This window comes from Alligator mississippiensis, chromosome 4 (genome assembly GCF_030867095.1).
Source record: "Alligator mississippiensis isolate rAllMis1 chromosome 4, rAllMis1, whole genome shotgun sequence".
Classification (NCBI taxonomy): Eukaryota; Metazoa; Chordata; order Crocodylia; family Alligatoridae; genus Alligator; species Alligator mississippiensis.
In genome coordinates this window covers 165,251,573-165,271,590 of record NC_081827.1, presented here as the reverse complement: position 1 = coordinate 165,271,590, position 20,018 = coordinate 165,251,573, and the positions used below count along the sequence as shown (strand labels likewise).

Sequence of the window (20,018 nt, the reverse complement as noted above, 5' to 3'; positions counted from 1 at the left end):
AAGGGATGAGCTGTGCTATGAGCTTCCTTGGCATTTCATCCTTGCTTGTGACTGCCAGGGTGAGACCAGCCCATCATGAGACCCCAATGGGCTGGACCATGAATGGATCGTAGCCAGGGTTCAGCACTATGGGTTGGTATATCTCGTGCCAAAGCAAGGACTTCAGGCTTTCTCAGGCTTTGCCCCATCAAAGCAGTTGAGAATCCGCCAGGTCACCACTATTTCCTTAAAGGGCTGCTGTGATGGTGGGAGGGGAGGGCTCATTTCCCCCAAAAAGGAGGGGCAGGGCAGGGTTGGGGAGGATCTGACTGGAATGCAGCTGCCCTGGATATAAAAGAAAGCACTACTCAGCCCCCAGATGAGGTCTAGGGAACAGCTTGAAGGGAAGCCAAGCTCCCCTTGTTAAAAGTTTGTCACCAGCAGGTTGGGAAATTGGGGCACCATTAACCCTTTCCCTGCTGCACAATGCCCTGGGAGCTCTCTGGCAGTACCTTTCAGCTGTCAGTTTTAATTTCCAGGAGGCCTCTCGGTGCTGGCTGGGATGGGAGGGAACAATCAGACCATTGGATTGCTTGGAAGCCCCACTTCCCACCTGCTTGAGTCCTCAGTGGCATCTTCCCCACCACCCCAAGGGGGCCGAGAAGATCGGGGTGGGAGTGGAGCCCTCTACTGCCCATGTGCCACTTCCAACCCATGGCTGGGTGCAGGTTTTCCTGCCAGCGAGGGAGACCTGAGTGCCTCCATCCTGCTTGGCTCCCTCCCTCCCCAGGCAGACAGCAATAGCTCAGAACACGGCTTGGCACTGGGTGGAGCTGACGTCACCCAGGGTCCAGGGGTAAGAGCCATTCTATATGCCAGCACACGGGGATCCCAGCAAGTGGGCTCCCCCTTTACTCAGAGCACTAGGTGGGTCAGGACTGGGTGGGGAACCTGGGGGGTGAGCCAGGTGGGGGGGTATGTATGTGGGGGGCGGGGGTGAGGTGGCTCAGCCCTGCTCCTCACAGAGCTGGACTTGTCACTATTTGAAACATCCAGCCCTGTCATCTTATGCAAGTGTGAAATACATGGGCTCCCAGGGCAGCTGCTACGTGTGTGAGCAGGGCTGCAAGGGGTATAGGCAGCGTGGCCAGGGTGGGGAGAGGGGGCGGGGAGGGAGCTGCCCACTGCGCTGCCAGCTGAGTCATTTCAGAACTGGGGCTTGAAGCTGGCCGGATGGCGGTGGGGATGGCTGTAAATGCTTGGGCCCCTGTAACCAGCCCTTGTTAATGGTGGCGCTCACCAATTAAAGAAGGGAAGAGGGACGGGGGAGGGGGTGCTGCTGCCAAAGCCATAACAGAGGTGGGGACCCTGGGATTTATCCTCAGAGTGGCAGCAACAGTGTGGGGGGGAGGGCGCACAGCGAGGGGCTCAGCGGTGGAGGCCACTCTGAGTGGCCGGCTCTGGCAGGCATGGATCAGGGCATGCAGGAGGGCCGGAGCTTTCCCTGGAAGAAGGCCGTGGGGGTAGTGTTTTGCTGCACCTGCTTACGGAAACGTGGCCCCCTGGGAAAATCACCCACGTGTCCTGAACGGAAGAGGAGCCGCAGCACAGCCTCCCGCTGCAAGGTAATGCATCCATTCCTTCGCCCCAGGGGTGGCATGAGTGCCAGGGGAGCTGCATGGCCTGATGCCCAGTGGGGAGGGGGACCATGCCCCATCAGCACCCAGGGCCCCTTCTTTAGGATGGTGCCCAGGCATGCTGTTGTGTGCAAGCACTCTGAGTGCACATGGGCATGGATCTGAGGGGGCAGGGGGAGACGGGCTTGTGCATGTGCATGTGACTGGGTAGATACGTGTGCCCCCACAGATCTACCAGCCAGAGAAGGTAAAGGGAGGAGCCTGCTGAGCCACAGCCTAGGACCCACAGGTCCCCATGCCCTGACATTTGCCTGGCCTGTGCCCTTTCCCCTGAGTCCTGCACAAGCAGAAGCAGGCTCCTCATGGCACAGGTGCTTCCTGTGGCACAGGTGACCCACGTACCACCTCTCTGGGTATGTGCAGAGAATGGCCAAGCAGCCACCAGGGGGTGCTGGTGAGAGGGACCAGGCCTTGGTCCCAGCACATGAGGAGCTGTCACCCTTTTTTGAATCAAAGCTCCTTTGGCTCCTGCCTCCTCTTTCTACTGCTGGGGGCTTGGGTAGCACCTGCTGCCCAGCCCCCAGGGGCTCCTTTCTAAGCCAACAGGGCTCAGGCCTATGGGAGCCAGGCACAACCTCAGCCCTTCTCCTTGCCTTCCTCCCCAGCCCTTCTTCTCAGCTCCTTCTCGCACTGCTGAGAAGGGCCTGTGTTCTGGTCTGTCCTGGGCTGCTAGCTCTAGCTGCCTCACTCAGTGGTGCATTACAGCAGTGCATGGGTCAGCCTCATTAGAAATAATTCATTAGGAAGACCAAGCTGGTTCCCATGGGAAGAACGGTTTCCCTTGGCCTTTCTCCTCTGCCTGCTCAGGACAGATTTTGGGCAGGTGTGGCTGCTTCTTCACATTGTCCCTGTGCATGTGTGCGTACGTGTGTGGATGCAAGCAGACAAGGGCAGGTGGACTGTCATGCTCACCAGCTGTGTGCAGGGGGCAGAGGAGACAGGCTTGGCTGCTATGGGGTACACTGACACCGGGGCTCCAAGCTGGAGTGTCCACTTCACTTTAGCCTGGCTCTGCAGGAGTTGGAGTGGGAGAGGGCGAGAAGGGGACTGCCAGTGGTTCTGAATTGGGCAGGGAGGGACTTTGCCAGAGTTCAGGACTGGGACTTTCCTGCTTCGAGGGGACACTGCGGGGCAGCAGTTCTGCACAGGGCCAAGAAGGGCCATGACAGCAGGGCAGAGGAAAGGCCAGGCTGGAGCTGAAGGCAGTAAGACTCTGGCAGGGCTGTGCTCCAACTTGGCATGGCTCAAGGTGAGGGAGAGAGGGGCCCCTGATGCCTCCCACTGCTGCTGATTTATTGATCTTGGTCAGCATGGCTCCTAATTGGTGCGTGGGAGCCAAGATGGACAGCTGCACCCAGCACTTTAGGATTATGCAGCTGGTCAGTGGCTGGCCTGAGGCTGGCAGCCCAGGCAGTCACCCCTCACTGCCAGGTGACTGCACGGCTGTATCAGGCTGATGCTACCTACCTCCCCTGTGCCTCACTCCATGGCCTCTGACCTATCCTGCACACCCCTTGAGCTACAAGAAGAGACCTTCTTCCACACCCAGGTCCCACGTGCAGCACCATCCAGGCTACTGCCACCAAGCCCACATTCACTATGCCAGCCCCATCCCCCCAGCAGGCTGTTCCCACAGCCAGGCCCCTCTGAGTCAGTAGTGTAGGAGGGCTATGGCTGGCCCACAGCCTGGGCATGAGGGAAGCCCACAGACCCTCCCACGAATGCCAGGCCTGCTTAGGAGGTTTCTGGTAAGGAGAGGAATGCTGCACTCTGCCTGGGTGGAGTTGCTGGTACATATGGGGTTGTGTTCCCCACAGGTGGCACGGGGGCATGGAGAGGCTGAGAAGACAGCGTGCAGCACAGTCTGCCTTCCAGAAGCTCCCTGCTGCCACAGGCTGCTCCCAGCCCTCGGGAAACCAGCTCCCCGTGCAGTTGGGTGGGTCATGGCAGAGGCATTTCAGGGCTGGCTGCCTTGGGCAGGCTCCTGGAAGTGCTGCTGCTGTCCAAAGGGTTCCTGGAAGCAGCTTTATGTTCTTAGAAACATAATATAAGCTGGGGCGTGAGGCTGTGCAGGAAGGGAGGTGGCAGCCTCACAGAGGCCCTGGCAGTCTAGCCAAAGCTGTAATTGTACAGCTACGAAGGATTTTTCTTTCCTTTAGATGCTGGGAACAGGCAGGGCTGACTGTTCCTGCTCGGCTGGCAAGACACAAGATCCCAGGGAAACCCAGGGCTCTCAGAGTCCAGGTGGGGTTAACTGTGAGGCTGGGACTGTTTCACACTGTGGGATGGTGGGAAGGAAAGGGGCCGGGGTGGAGGCACAGCTCCTATCCATCAGGGATGGCCTCCCCACTCCAGATGTTGTGGGGATTCCTTATCACTCCACCAGTCCTGGGTCTTATTCTCGACACTGGATCCCTGCTTTCCTTTGGGCAAGTCATAGGAGCCCTGTGTCCCTTCCTGTCTTGTGGGAATGACACCCACTCTTCCCTTTCAGCATGCGTTGAGATGCAGCTCTGCTGGGAGTTGAGGGCTGTGTCCTTGGTAGAGAAGGCACCTTGCATCTCTGCCTGGTGCAGTGGCTACAGCTGGCTTCCCTCCATGGGGACCATTCTGTATTGTCACCCTCCAGCATCAGAAGCTCAAATCCCCACCACACCCTCCTCTAGGTGAGCTCAACCCATCTGTGGCAGATGTACCAAGGCCCAGACCCTCACTCTGCACTTGGATTTTGGGGGGACAAGCTTACAACCCCTGCTCTGTACTAGCCTGACATCACTTGTATCTTTCAATCATCCAGAGGGGTTGGCACATGCAACCTTAGCCAGGACCTCCTCTCCCCATGCCACAGGGTGGCATCTGCTAGTACTTTCCACCCCATCTCCCTAGCACTCTGCAGTCCTTCTTGGAGAAAAGCAGCATATGAATTCTCAGGGTGAAGCTCCAGCCTGTGATATATGCCAGGAAAACAATTCTGGAGAGGGGGAGGCTTGCCAGAAGGAGAATGTCAGCGAGTTGAACTGACCCCTTGTTGAAAACTCAATGTAGCAAAGGCTGGTCTTACTGCTCTTGTTTGCTTAGCATGGGCATGTTGGGGATGGAGTTTAATCTAGTAACAGTAGGTGACTGGGGGTGAGGAGAGTCCTATTGACTGGGTCCTCATACTTTCTCAGGGAGGCAGGATCACTGAGTGGCTAGAGCAGGCAATTAAAAGGCAGGATTCATGGGTTCAGTGACCATTGATAAGAAGGTGAGAGCACAGGTCTGGCTGGCAGGGCTCCTGAGTTCCTTCTTCTGCTCTGCTACTGATTCACTGCATGACCAAAGACACATCACTTACCTTGCCCATGCCTCAGGTTTCCTCAGTTGTCATCACTGGCTGGTTTTAAGGCTGAATTCAGTGACTGTGAGCGCCAAGGTATGGTCCCAGGTGGATTGAGGAGGTGGTGTGCCACTCTTGAGAAAGGCACTGCCCACTTCTCCAGAGCCCTGCAGAAACAGGAACCTATCTCAAGCCTGTGGGGTGCCCTGCTGTGCCTACACAGTGCTGCCATCTCTATTCCCTCCTGCATGCAGCCAGCAGCAGCAGCGAGCTATAGCTGGGAAATTACAGCAAAGCCACAGCCCAGATAAGGCTCCCTGCTGGGGCTGGTGGTTTGGAACAGACATGGTGATAACTGCTGGGGACAGACTAGAAGAGGCAGACAGGGGATGCAAGAAGCCACGGGCGCCATGGGCGAGGTAGGGCAGCTCCTGGACTCTATGCCCTGAAGATGCTGGGGGATGGGGGAGCCTTGTTCCTCTCACCCTTTATTACTCTTTCTTCTTGTGGAAGTGTGTGTGTGGTGGGGGAGGTGGGGATCAGGAATCCTCCCTAGAACCTGGTAGGGGAAATCCTGGTGTCAGGACTGGCCATGTAAGGGGCAAGGAGGGGAGTGTTGTGGCCAACACTGAGGGGGGGGGGGTGTGTGTGTGAGTGAGATCCAGGTGCTTTTGCTATAAGGGTCTTGGGGACTGCAGTGCAGTGACTATGGTGAGAACACGTGCCTGGATGCCACGATGGTGGGCGCTGTGTGAGCATCTGCATGGACAGCCCCAGTGGATGGCTTGATGTGTGTTGAGGTGGGGAGGGAGGGGTCTTGCATGGTTCCCACAGCACCTTTGCAGCTGGCGTACTAGCTATTCCTGTGGCTGGCAGCAAGATGAAGGGGGAGCCGAGCCTGAGCTGCCCTGGACCCAGGGCTGGGGGAGCTTGTGTTGCTGTTGTCCCTACTCAGGGGTTTCTCCCCACTGGTGGAATGGGGGTCTCCCAGCCTCCAGGGGGGAAGTGGGACTAACTCCTCCCTCCTGTCACCTGCTGCAGGAGAACACAGAGTTGGGGACCTCTGGGCGCAGACTTCGGGAGTGGATCCATGGGAGACCTCACCGCCTCACCGCCCAGAACCAGGGCAAAGGTAAGAAGCTTGCTCACATCCCCACCTCTGTGTCATGGACCCTCACCAGGGAAGAGAGATCTGTGGGGATACAGCCCCCTCAGCCCCACACATGGGGGAACTGAGGCACAGAAAGAGGCAGGGCTAAGCTGATGAGGTTTCATGGTGGCAGAGCTGGGGGTGGACCTCAGGGTGGGGGCTCTGGGTACAAGTTCAGGCCCACCCACTTCAGTACCCAGACTTGGTGTGACAGCCCTGCCCCAGGCTCACAGGCTTCTGTCCCCGGACAGACTTTATGGGGAGTGTCTGCCACCCTTGTGCCCACTGCAGGCAACCAGTTGTGCCTACCACTGGCTCCTTATGTGCTCAGGAAGGGGCAGCATGTGGTCCAGTGCAGAGGTACCTGGACTGGGAGCCAGAAGCTGGTACTGGGTCTGGTACTGCCTCAAGGAAAATCACAACCCCTTTTTGGGCTTCAATTTCCCCATCTGCCTTTTGCTAGCTCCTTATGGCAGGACCGGGACTGGTGTGATACCTGGCATGACAGTACCCTTTAGGGGAGATACATGGCAGGGGGTTCATGATCCATGGGCCTACTGTGCAGGGGCTGAGCTGGGGTGGGGGGAAGGGAACCCCAAAGCCTCTTGCCCCTGGTGAGAGTGTGACTGACAGCAGCAGAGTGACCACCCCCAACCATCACTGTGGCTCTGTCCTGCTATGGAGGGACCTTCTAAGTGGTCACGGGTGGGGACTGATACTTGTCTGCAAGGGGGCATGATGCTGTCAGCGGGGGGGGGGGCTTTTGTACATGGCCCCTTGGCTCAGGTCCTCTGAGGGTCCCAAAGTACACTACTCCCATCATTTTCATCAGATGTCAGTGGGAGTTTGATGCCTAAATCTCTTTGGAAATCTGGGCCTTGGGTGCTGAGATCTGGAATGAGACTTGCCAAACTCATCACACCCAGGCTACCAGTGAGAGCCCCAGATGGGTCTGACCAGCCAGAAAGGGAACTGACAGTGAAGAAGCAATCTTCACAGGCCACATCCCCTCTGGCCCATTCCCCGGGGCTAGGTTTAAATATAGCAGGGCTGTGTCTCCTGCCCCTCCTTATGCCACCCAACCACGGGTGGGACACAGCTGGATCCAGCCCCTGGCTGGGGAGCTGTCTTCCTCTCCCTCCCTGGGGCTGGACACTTAGCAGAGAATGGCACCAGTGGGGTTAGGAGGGGTTTATAACAACAGGAAAATGGGGCATTCCAGCAGTGACTGCTTCAGGCTGAGGGACATCCACCCTCACACAAGGACCAGTAGACCAGCTGGGTGCTTTTCCCTCTAGGGTGGGAGGTTGATAATCCTTGCCCATCCCAGCTCCAAGCAGGATCTCATTGGGCTTTGGGAAGAGGTTTCCCCTCATGACACTACCACCTGCAGCAGCACATGGGGTCCACACAGGCCCTTCTCCTCTCCTTGTGGCCTCCTCCACAAGGGCCCTTCTCCTCCCCAGCCCCAGCCCCAGCCCCAGGCCCTGTCCCCAGGGCTGAGCTCTCCTGGCATGTGCTGGAAGCTGCCCCTGTGGCTGGCACCTGGCCCTGGCCCTCGTGACCAGATCCCAGGGCTGTGAGGAGGGGTTGCTCCACTCCCAGCTGGACACATGCTGACTGTTGCTAAGTGATTTCTCCAGAGGGTGCCAAACACCATCCCTCAGTGGCAGTCCATGCTCTGAGGGGGAGAGGGAGGGGACGAGGGTACCTGGGGCCAGAACTCACAGGGACCCATGGAGTCTTTTATGGGCCTAATAATAATATCTATCCATTGCTCCCCATCCACCCCTGTTATTGATTCCAGAGTCTCTCCCAGGTTTTTCCCAGGGCTCCCACCATAGCTGTGTCCCAGCTTAGTCTCCCCAGCCATTTCCTGCATCCCAGAGCTGCACTGAGTCCTCTCTCAGGCTTCCTTGTCTCCAACCTGGAGCATTTTGTCCAGCTAGCTGTGTTGCACAGGGAAGGAGAACTAATGGGAGTTGGGGATGGAGAATCAAATCAACTCACTGTGCGGTGCCGTCGGGAAGCGTTCTGATTAAACATTGCATGTTGCAAGCCTGGCTCTGATGGGGCCCGGAGGGCTTCAGGCACCCCCTGCTAGCCCCTAGATAGGGGTCTTGCACAGGGAAGTCCAGCTTCTACCACTGGGGACCTCTCTCTGAAGGCACAGTGGGAGTGCAATGGAGCTGGAATGCTGCCCCTCAGCCAGCAGCCTGTGTAATTGCAACACATGGATACAGGGGAGAAGAGGCTGTTCATGGAGAGGAAAAAGGCCCAACACTCACTGCAGGCTTCGTAGCCACAGCTGCACTGCCTCCTCCCTCCCCCTTTCCCCACATGGCTATACCAGGCCTCGGCTACCAAGGGGACCTCTTCCTACCCCAGCTCCCAGTCCCCAAATACCTGTGCTAAGGGAGCGCTGCTGCTACAGACACCCCTGAGACATTGCACTAGGCAGTATGCTCTGAGTTCTATCGCAGCAGAGGGCTAACAGCCAGGGCTCCTGGGTTCTTTCCATCTCTAGGATGGTAACGATGTGTAGTGGTTAGAACAAGGGTGGGTGGGCTCTAAGCCAGGACTCCTGGGTTCTGTTCCCAGTTCAGGGCCAGTAGTGTGACAATGTGATTATAGCATAGGTGGGGACGCAGAGCTAGGTCTCCTAGGTTCTCTTCCCATTGCCAGGGTGGTAATGAGGTACAATGGTTAGAGGAGCGGTGGGCAAGCTGTGAGCCAGAGCTCCTGGCTTCTGTCTCCACTCCATTCATGACTTGCTGTGTGATCTCAGGCCACTTCCTTCCACCTCAGTTGTCCCACCTGAAAAATGGGGCACCCCAATCCTTACACCCCCAGGGAGTGCAGGGGGAAAATGCTTGCACAGCTCTTTGGGGAAATGTGATATGGGGACTCAACACTACAGGGACAGATGGAATCAGAGCTGGGGAATCTGCAACCTCCTCCCCTCTCCTCCCTACTAGCGGTCCAGCATCTGTGAGGGGTGATGGTACCAGCAACTCTACCCACTATGCTGAGCCTGTGACACAAAGAAGACAGTCCCTGCCCCACATGGTTTACAGCCTCAGTAGAACAGCTGGGGAGACTGAGGCACAGGGCTGCTTAGTGACTTGCCTGGTGGCTTGTGTCCTCAGAGGAGGGGCAGATGCTGGGATATGGCTGGTGCCCCTGCTGGTGCTGGGAGGTTCTGGATGCCCTGGGCCATCTGAGGCATTTCTCAGCAGCAGTCTGAGCCATTCTTGGCCAGGACAAGAGCAGGGTTGTGGTAAAGGCCCAGAGCTGGAAGCCAGGACTCCTGGGTTCTGTTCCTAGCTCTGACTTCATGCACGTTACAATGTGGCAGAGTCTGAGGGGACTCTGGGTTTAATTTCTGATCCAGCTAAAGCTTGTCTGTCTGATTTCTGCCAAGGGGCCCAGCCTGGCAGCTAGGACCCTTGGGGTCTAATTCCCAGGGCTACATGCCTGGTTTCTCATTCTGTAAAAGAGCAGTGGCATCTGTCCCCTCTCCCACTGTGGGGCTGAGTGAATGCTTGTGAAGGATGTCAAGAGCCTGCCTAAGTGGCCAGTGGCTATCCTTTTGGAGGCTCTGGTGTCCTCTCCATCAGGAAGATGTAATATTGCGATTGTCAGTAGAGGGTTTTGGATGCCCTCAATCAACATGGCCCTCAGGCCCCTTTTGCACCAGACCCACAGCACAGTGAGGGCTTTTCTCACTGAGTTACCGTGCAGGGAGGGTGAACACACAGTGCTCCACACAGAGGCTGCTCTTGCCTTAAGGCATGGACCCCTCTCCTCCCTCCTCAACTCCAGGACAAGGGCCCAGGTGCATCCTGGGAAACTCCCCCTCCTCTCAAGCCATTGAGCAGAACAGGCAAGGTGGTGCCAGGCTCAATGAAGCAGTGCCTGAGCCAGGCTGGTGCAGGGGGCGGGGTGTGGGTCAGGTTCCCGGTGGCTGGACCCCGCTAAGGGCAGTGGATTGGAGGGACGATTCATGGAGCATTTAGTCTGGGGATGTGGGCTGGTTACTGAGCTCCAGTTCTCCATTCAGAGATCCCAGGTCCTAGGGGGTGGAAGGGCGTGGCTGTATCTCAGCCACAGCCTGGGGGATCCAGGCAAGAGCTGACCCTAGCGACCTGGGTGCTGCACAGAAACCCAGCAAGTGATAGTCTCTGCCTCCAAAGAGTTCCCAGTCCAATGCGGGGTGGAAGGGGAAACAGGCACGGAGCAAGGAAATTGACCTGCGCATGCCTAGATTTTGGGGGTAAGGCTCAAGTGGGATGGGGACCTTGGGAGAGCCCAGAGTGCTGAGATGGGGTGGAGCACTGAGCACTGGAAACTCAGAGGCTGTTAGGGGCACTGTGGGATCCATGCCCAGCTTTGCCCTTTCCCAAGCTGTCTCCTTCTGCCCACACAGGGGGCCATGGGGCAGTGAACACTCAGGAACCACTTGAGAGCTGAGCTTTTCACTCAGGAACCACCTTACCCATTGCAATGACTTCTCAGTGGTGCAGCTGGTGGGCAATGCTTGTGTCTTGAATTTTGAATATTAATCCCTGTGGGTTGCACAAGGTTCTGGTGGAAAATGCTGCTCCAGCACTTCGTTGGGATTTATGACTCAGCTGCCACTGCTGACTGGACTCACGGGCTCTGGCAAAATCATCCCTGGAGCCGCAGCTTTGATCAGAGGCAATGGCCTGCAGGAGGCGCCACTGCAGCAGCAATGACCCATGGGTGCAAATGGGCATGAGCGCCATGGGTATCAGTCTGAGACTGCATATGGTGCATTTTTCTCTATTGTCTGCCCCTCACCTGGGCGCCTGGTCACTGCCCCCTGATGAGTGAGAATTGCTTGAGGCCCCTGCATTGTTTATTTCCCAGATAGCTGTCCTTGCAGCAGAGGTCCATGGCCAGGTATTGGGGCATCAGCTTGGCTCAGCAGAGGGGCACCTTCAGTCTGCTCTGTCATAGCTGGAGAGATCAGCTCAGAGGGATCAAGCCCGTCAGGGTGAGTCAGAGCCACATTCAGCCCATGGCTGGTGAGCAGTGTGGTCAGTGGCACCAGGGCCAAGGAGATGGTGCCACTTGGAGCTGGCAATGGGAGCACAGACACCTGCAGTGAAGGGCATATTATATAGAGAGGGTGCCCCACAACAGCCCAGCTTCCCTGCTCCCCTATCTGTGAGCTCCCCAAACCTGCCTTCTTCCATGTGTGCCCAGCTAGCACCTGGCATGACATGATGGCACTGTCCAGGGGTCTCTTCCAGGGCCTGCCTCTCTCTCTTCCCCACCCCCACCCCCCTGGCAGGGTAATGAACACCCTGTAGGTCACTCAAAGCAAGCAGAGCTGCCTTACCCCTTGTGGCTGGGCCAGGCCACAGGGGGCTGCCCATTTTCTGCCCACCCCCACAGTGAGGCCAGAGTGGTGCATGTCAGATATACATTGCTTTTGGCCAGGGCCCAGGCTGTGACGGGATTCTGTGCATGCACATTATGAAATCCATAACAAGAATGCTGAGTAATGCAGCTGCCAGCCTGTCTGTGTATGGTGCCCCCACAACCCAAACAGGCTCAAAGGGGCCAGGGAGGGGACAGAGATCAGACCAGGGGAATAGGGTGCTCAGGACAGTGGGAGAGCCCAGAGCTGGGGTCACAGGGCCTGGTGATCAGGCTTGAAGGGCATAAAGGTGAACTCAGGGTGGGGATGGCAGGGGTCTATAGGGCAGGAGTGAGGGAACTGGGAAGGAAAGCCAGGACTGGGGTGACAGGAGCTGTGAGTCAGGTTGAGGGAATCTTACTCAGCATCTCCCCCCTCCAATGCTACGAGTGACCTTCTGTGAAGCTCAAAGCCCCTGTGACCTCCCTCACTGCCTCCTCCCCCAGCACCTCATTGTTTCCAGACAACTCCAGGAGTCCAACAATTGGAACTGCTCACAGGAATCCAGCTGCCTCCCAGGGTGGGCTGGCATAGGTGTATAAAGGCCCAAGGGTAATGTGTGCCCATTGCTCTTTGGTAGAGTCAGCATAGGAATAGACTGACCTGGCAATGGGCTGAGGGTATCAAGGACACAGATGGATCCCACCAAAAGAAAGTTGCCTCTGTTCTTTGTTGCAAGACAGGTGGGGATAGGTCATAGCGTAGCTAGTTCTTTCCTCCACAGAGCTGAGGTGGTCCATAAAGCCAAGGAAAGACTCGGGTGTGGGTCAAAGCCACCTGCAACTCCCGGGGCCCAACATCAGCTTTAGTCTATTTGTCTCCTCAGCAGGGGTAAACAACTGAGCATGAATGACTGGTGCCTCCTGTGACTGGGGTGGCAGCATGGCAGTGAGTGGGGACCGCCTGCAGCCACTGCCAGCTGTGTCAGCAGCAGGAGGGGTGCGGGGTGTAAGCAGTGACTGCCCGCAGAAGCTGGCGGTGGCTTCGGTGGCCACCAATCTCGGGGGGCGGGGGGGCATGTGCCCCTCCCCCCGTGTGCCCCTCCTATGCGTCGCCTATGACTGGGGGAAGCACCTCTCAGATGCATGCTCCACAGAGCATGGAGAGAGGGAGGCACAAACCCAGGGGTTCCCCTGGGTTTTGTGGGGTTAGCCAGGGGAGCTCAGAAAGCCATGCTGCAGGACAAAGAGGTTCCTTGACTGCCCACAGGGCAAGGAGGTGAAGGAGCCCACCTGGGCCAGGTAAGGCCCGGAGGGGAATGCAGCCTGGCAGTGGCTAGCAGATGCCAGGGAACATTCCTAGCGGGGCTGGGCACAGCATTGGTCATGTGTGTTGTGACAACCTCGCATGACCCAGGTGTGGTGTGCAGGGCCATCTCACCCACAGAGACCTTGGGGCCTGACTGTCTGTGTGTTGGGAGGAATCTGTTTTTATGTTGCTCAATGCTGGGCCAGGCCCTGCTCTGAGCCGAATCCGGGATCAGATTGGGGCCTGTTTCCTGGCTGGCAAGATTTCAGGAGCCCAGCAAACACACAAGCCTCAGGAGGGGAGATGTGCCCAGAGACCTGTGGGGTAGTCTCCAGGGGCACCACTGCCCAAATCCTGATGTGCCCTTCTTGCCAGGGCTCAGGGAAGTCTGGGGTCTCCAAAAATTGTGGCCAAGCTCCCAGGCACCAGAGCCCCAGTCCCTACTGCAACACAGGCCCTCCAGGGTGACCCCTGATGGTGACTGTGTGCACTGCAGGCTGTGCCAGCCCTGCTGGGGGCTCCAGTCCCTTGGAGACAGCCACTCCCTCGGCTGCATGGCACTAGAACAGCTCCGCCAGAGCCATCTCGCATGAGGCCTCATGGCCCCCACGGGGGACCTGGAGTTAGAAGGAGGAGGGGGAAGGGCATGTGGATCTGGAACCTCTCCCCTCCTCCCCCAAGCTACCAGTGGTCATCTCTGTGGCAGGAAATCCCTGACATTGTAACTGATTTTGGCCATCCCCTAGGTGCAGGGGTGAGGGCAGCTTTGTTCCCATGGACCCAGCTAGGGTGCTGGGCCAGGTCAGGCACCAAACAGAACCCAGCTGGGAGAGGAGTTGAGGGGTGGGGGGGATACTGAGAAGACCCCAGTCCTTTCCTGGTTTTTCAAAGACCCAGACATACCCACCCTGCCTCACAACACTGAGAAGGCCCCCCACCCCAATCCTGGCTGCCTCCCCACATGCTCTGAGTGGCCCTTTCCCTCCCTAGGTGGCCCTTGGGCCCTGCCTAAGCCTTTTAGGAGGCATTCTCTAGACTGTCCCCCAACTGGGGCAACAGGGAGGGCCCCCAGCCAACATCACCCAGAAACAGGACTTGCCCAGGGCAGTGGCAGTCCCAGGCTCTTTCCCAAGTCCTAGGGGCTGATTAAACCCATGGCCCAGCCCTATAGCTGCTTCCCACACCCAAGACATCCCATGAGGAGTCCCCACAAAGCACCAACACTGGCCTACAACATCCCTATAAGTGTGTCAGACCCACTGCGGGCACCCCATTGCCCTCCTGGAATCTGCTGGTGCCAGGAGATGGGGCTGGGCACAGGGTAGGCAAGGGTTACCAGGAAAGCGGCTCAGTGAAGTTCACCAAGTTAATAGCAAAGCGGGCAGCCTGATCCGGGCCCCATCCCAGCACCTGTTGTGGGGCCTTGTGTTGTTGCTCACACCGGCCAGTCGGTGATGTCAAGCAGGGGGCGTGGGCTGCCAGCAGCCGGGGAGGCAGGTAGATAAAGGATTACAGTGAAACAGGAATCCCCAGTTTTGCCGTCAAGCCAGCAGGTCTGTGCGTCTCTGCCTATCATCGGGGCCAGGTAGGAGGCTGTTTTGATCCCCCTCTTCCTCATTCTCGAAGACCCACCGGGTGCAGCTGGCAATGTAGGTGTGTGTGTGTGTGTGTGTGTGTGTGTGTGTGTGTGTGTGTGTGTGAGAAGAGGAGCAACTCACCTGTGGTAGGCAGGGACTGGAGTAGTTTTGCGCTGGGAGCAGCCTCCTGGTTTCTTTCTCCTTCCCTATCCTTTCTCTTTCATTCTAGCATTTCTTTGTCCTCCACTTTCTCTGTTTCTTCCACTCTCCATTACTCTTTTTCTTCCCTTCCTTCCTCCTCTTATCCTCTAGCTCTTCCTTCTCCATAGCCCCATCTGCCCCTTTCCCTGGCCATCCCCCCAAAATGGCCCCTTTGCTCCCTCTCTTCTTGTTCTCTGCTCCCTACCACCCGCTCACCCCAGCCAAGTGAATGAGGTTACTGGGGGAGAGAACTGTGAAGCCTGAGGCAGGTGGACTAGGGAGGGACCCAGGTCTGTGCAGGGACAACACAGTGCCTTAATCCTAGTGTGTTTGCAGAGGTGGGGGATGGAGGGGAGCCAGGGAGGTATGCACTGGAGGGAAGGATTCCAGACAGGCACCTGTGGCTCCCCAGGGCTTCCGGGTGCTAGCGGGCACCGAGCAGAAGCTAGGAAAGCCAGAGCAGTCTCTGCAGCACCATCACTGGGGACAGAAACTCGTCTCTGGGTGGTGGGGTAGATCCTGAGTTTTTGGGGTGAATCCTGAGTCTGGCTCCAGAATAGTGGCCCTGCTTGTTAGTTTTGGGGCAGAGACAGAAGTTCAGCACCCAGGCGTCTCCCTCTCCCTGCACCAACCCTGCCATGGTGATCGGTTTTCTCCATCTCTCCAGATGCGGGGTGTGACTCAGGGAACCTGGCATCTCCCCCCATCTCCCGGGATTTCCCCCAGGAGGCCATAAGGTGCCCACTGGAGCTGGTGATGGACAGGACAGGTTAGGGGCACCCTGTTGAACAGAGGTAGTTGGTAGTGAGTAATCTGCTGCTGGCATGTGCTGACCTGATGCTGTGGTGATGGGCAGGGGGAAAGGGCATAGAGAGACAGCAGGCTGGGGTGGTGAGGGTGTTTCTGAGGCATGTTGCTCCCTGGGCCTGTCACAGCGGGGCTGGTAATAGGTGGGAATAGCAGTGGCTGGAAGATGAATACAAGAGCCTGCCAAGAGCACTGGCATGAAATAGCGCAGTAGCAAGGGAGACCCCACTTTTAGTCCTCTCTCCCCAAAAGCACACTAGGCTAGATCAGCTCAGAGTCAGTGGGGGCCCTGTGGAGGCCTGCTCGGATATAGCTGGTCAGGACTGGGTGCGCTATGTGGGCCAGCTGCCCAGGGACCCCGTGGTGAGGAGACAGGCCACTGGGGCTCAGACCTGTCTCTCCATCCCCGACCCTGGGTTTTAAGGGAACCAACAAACACCATGTCCTGAGTGGCACTGGGCATGGAGAAGGCTCCAGGCTCTCTCACCAGCCTTGTGGCTTTATCCCCAGTGCTCCATCTCTTCTCCAGGTGCCTGTTGCAGGTGTGCCGGCTCTCAGTGACTGCTCAGCATATGGGCACATCTGTTTTTCTCTAAGGGCATATAGTGAGGGCAGCTAAGCAAGTGGCTTCCCTGTGTAGAGCACTCACAATCTGCCTCTGGTAGAATAAGATGCGGGGGCTTCTCTCCCCCACCACACCAGTCAGCTGGTGCTGTTCATTCCTGCAGTCAGTACGACACTGGCTTTCCCAGGAGTGAGCAGTCTGTTGCTTCATTAAGGGTGGCAGGGTCATCTCCCTGGGGAAAGCTTCTGTGGCTGAGCAGCCAGGGTGCTGGGGGTAGACACACACACATTACTGATTAAAGCCCCTGACTTGCATTTACGCGGGGCCGCAGTGGGGCGTCCCTGCTGGATGGCCTCTTACTGGGCGGGAGGGATTAAACGCCCCATGACACCCTCCCATGCTCTTCCGCTTAGCCAGACACAGAGAGAGAGCCCAGTTCCATGCTGACCAGGCCACTCAGGAGCAGAGTGACACTGAGTTCCAGCTGGCGGTGGCTAAAGCTTCCAAAGACATTGCGGAGGCCTGTGTAAGTGGCTGGACTGCTGTGGTTGTGTGATTCATGTTTAAACTTCACTTGGCTTTGTGGGCATCTTGGGTTTTAAAAGATTCCAGATCCTGGGTGGGGGAAGTTCTCTGGGGACCAAAATCCTTGAGCCTGCAAAACTAGTGATTATTGTCTGCCGTGTGTTAACTGCCAGTGACATGAATGGTGTGCTGGGTCTGAAGCTTCAGGTACTGTAAACCTGCCTAGATTCATCAAATGATGGGGGTTTACATCAGCTGAGGAACAGGCCTGTTGCCCCTGCCCCCCACAGTTTGCAATTCAGATAGAAGAGTCCTGAAGAGTTACAACTTCCAGAACCCACAGAACACTGGGACTATCTGAATTCTGTAACCTAAGTTCTGGATTGTTGTTGAAGTTCTAGAACTCCAGTGACTTAGAACCCAAGGAGTTCCAAGATAGTCCAAATGCTGGAACCCAGCGTTCTGAGCCCCTCCGAATTCTAGAACCCAGGGCTCTAAGATCCTCTGAATCGTAGAGCTCTCCAAAGCCTCAATGTACTGAACTGGAGAAACCACAGCACGTGAGCAAATCTTTGTTCAGAGCAGTTCAGAACTCACGGGGCACATCTGGACATGCATCAATGCGCCGTTGCTACTACGCATTAAGTTTCGCTCCTCTAATATGAGGTACTATATAAATGTGCAGTAGCCAGCGTTAGCGCGCAGTAGCAATGGCGCAAGGTCTTTTTGTTATGCTTAATGCGCGTTAGTGCATTAAAATGGTTAGTGCATTCTATTGCCAATTAGTGCATTAAAACGGTTTTTGCCATGATGAGCTAATGCGTAGTAGAATTAGTCTACTGCACATTAAGTGTGTTGTGTAGATATGCTCACTGTCATAGAATGCGTGAGGAGGCCAGCTCAACTGGGGAGCTCCCATCTCTTTGATTCTGTGATCCAGGCCATCACATCTCTGTTTGCCCTGAGAGCAGAGCAGATTATTTCCCCCTATATGGGCTTCTGTCTGGAAGGAGAGGCTTGTGCACATTGGAGAGGTCCTGGAGGCTGTGCTTAGCAGGAGATGAATTTGCAGAGTGGCTGTGGGGCTGATTGTCAGGACTGATGTGGATGAGGTGTACTAGGAATGTCAGGGGATGTCTCTGGGAGGTGGAGGAAGGGAGCTGATGCTCTGTACTAGCTGGGCTTGGCTTCTGTGCACTGGGTTATTTCTCCCCTTCGACCCTATCCAGCAAGACGCTTCATCTGCAGAGGTCTGTTGCACCATGGCATCTCTTGGATGCTCTCGGAGGTTAGCTGCTGCTTTTCCTGAAATACCTTTCCCTCCCTTCTTGGTGGCATGCTTTTCTCTGTATCAACTTGGCCCGGCTTGGCTGGGACGGTGGTACCATGCAAGGGCTGGGTAGTGGTCTGAGATGAAGAGAGTCAGACTCTCCAGCTATCCATACCAATCTTGCCCAGTGTACTTCCTGTCCCTCCCCTCCATTGTTTACATGATTCTCAGGTTTCATTATGGTAAATGCAAACCATAACGTACCTGGTGCATTTCAGATGAGATGTAAAACTGAGGTCCATTTTGGCTATTGAAGTTTGCCTATAGCTTGGGTTTGAAGCCCAGTATTGTAGCCAGTATTTTTCCTGTTTCAACCAGACACAGGAATCTTCACTTCCCATCCCAAACTCTTGGGTAGTATTGCTGTAACTGTTAAAACAGCAGCCATGTTCTACCCCAGAAGCAGCTGCATTTCAGCACTGGGTGAGAAGATTTAAGGACTTAGAAAGGCCAAACTGTGATCTTCGTTCGACTGGCTTTACGTTCAGAATAAGCGAGGCCATTCTGGAGTGAAGCCAGTGAAACTGAGTTCTGCAACCCGCCCATTGTTTGGAAAGTGCTTTAGTAAGCGGCTGAGATATGTGAGGTCTGGGAACGGCTCCCTCCTCAAGAACACCCATGACCTTTCAAACACAAACAACTTGGGAAGTCTCTCCAGTCTCTGGAGGGCAGTGAGCAGTAGCACAGGGGACCTTGACCAGAGACAGGAGATGAACTCTGAGCGTCCTGCTTCAGCAGCCTGGAAGCAGGGTGTGTAGGGGGAAGGGGGAGAGAAAAACACACCCTCCACACTGGAGACTGTAAATAAGAAATGAATGATTAAACCTAGAATCAATGAGCCTCTCAGCTTGGCACATTGAAAAAATTAAACTTTAAATGGGCAAGCTTGGTCTAGGGCTCACTGTTACTGTCTTTATACTAATTTATCGGAGGGAGAAAGGAGGGGTTTAGAGGAGGGGCACGCAAGCCACTGTGTATATGTGTCTGGGTGGGTGGTATGCCTCAGTGGTTAGGGACATGTATAATTCTAGCTGTGCATCTCTTTTGTACGAGGGCAAATGTATGTGTGTGTTTGTGCCTGTGATCATGTGTCTCTGTATTTGTGTGATGCACCTGTGTGTCTGGATGGGTGTGGGTTTGTGTGCTGATGCGTAGGTGGGCGTGTTTTGTTTGTACCCTGCTCAGTAGCTTTGCCTGTAGCCAGGAAGTCATTTTCCTGGGTTTGGCTCCCAGGAACAGAGCCTAATAGCTGACAAATTTCGGGGTGGGCGGCTCTGCCCAGTTCCCTGCTACAGTAATAAGTGGCCTAGGCCTTTTAGATTCCACACTGAGAAGGGTGAGACAGCCTTTTAGACAAGAAATTGGGAGGGACCTGGATTTCCAGAGGATGACAGCATTTCCAGAAACATGGATATCCCCAAAGAATCCATCTGTCTATTCATGCTCTTCCTTTCACTGTAAATTGTTCAAAGATGAGACACAGTTGCTTTCAACTCCGCTTTTTGCTTCACTGGGGACAGTGTGACACTCCTACCTTCCCCCCAGCTTCTCTGCAAGCTTCATCATTAACTATCACAGGCAGCAAGCAGCCCTCCACCACACACTTCAAGGCCTAGTTGGGGCAACCATCTCCAAAGACTGGTTCAGAAGCCAGGCATGGGATTTAAGGGAAATGGATCTCTCCTTCAGGAGTCAGAGGTTGAGAATCCCATGCTCCTGTCCCAAGGGGCTACTCTCCATATGAACAGGGGAGTAGGTCAGTGAGGCCAAGGTGAGTGCTGAGCTGGGGCCAGCAGGGCCTGCAAAGTCCTTAGCAGTCTGATACCAGGCAAACGCTGCTCCCTCATTCCCTTATTGAACTCATCGGCCAAAAGCCAGCCCTGGTGACCTGGTTTATTTCCATCTGTCTCTGGTTTCATTCCATGCCGTGACTCAGACACATCACCAGTGCCTAGCTGATAGGGAGAAGTTCCAGTCCACAGGGTCCTCCTCACACTTCACCCAGCTATGGATCAGGAATGAAGGTCCCTGGTGGGACAATATAGATCAGTAAGGGGCATTATTTTGCAGGATCAGGCCTTCCACTAGAGAATTTGGCTTTTGGAGACTCTGCTAGAGACAGGATATGGGGTAAGAGGTTTCACTGACGCAGGTGTGGCATCCCTATGCAT

General features: G+C 55.9%; 1 protein-coding gene across 5 annotated transcripts in view; it reads left to right on the top strand.

Moving 5' to 3' along the window:
- Positions 1-5,319: 5,319 nt before the first annotated feature.
- The window catches only part of GRB7 (growth factor receptor bound protein 7), a 50,657-nt gene continuing 35,958 nt past the window's right edge, over positions 5,320-20,018 (top strand). For 3 of the 5 annotated variants that reach the window (XM_059726976.1, XM_059726977.1, XM_019482532.2), the window contains exons 1-2: positions 5,320-5,414; positions 6,037-6,127. In XM_059726976.1, coding sequence (XP_059582959.1) covers positions 5,385-5,414; positions 6,037-6,127 — 121 coding nt within the window. In that variant the 5' untranslated portion in view covers positions 5,320-5,384. Of the gene's footprint in view, positions 5,415-6,036; positions 6,128-14,325; positions 14,428-16,426; positions 16,519-20,018 lie in introns of those variants that run through there. The other 2 variants (XM_014603656.2, XM_059726978.1) reach the window with 2 other exon arrangements.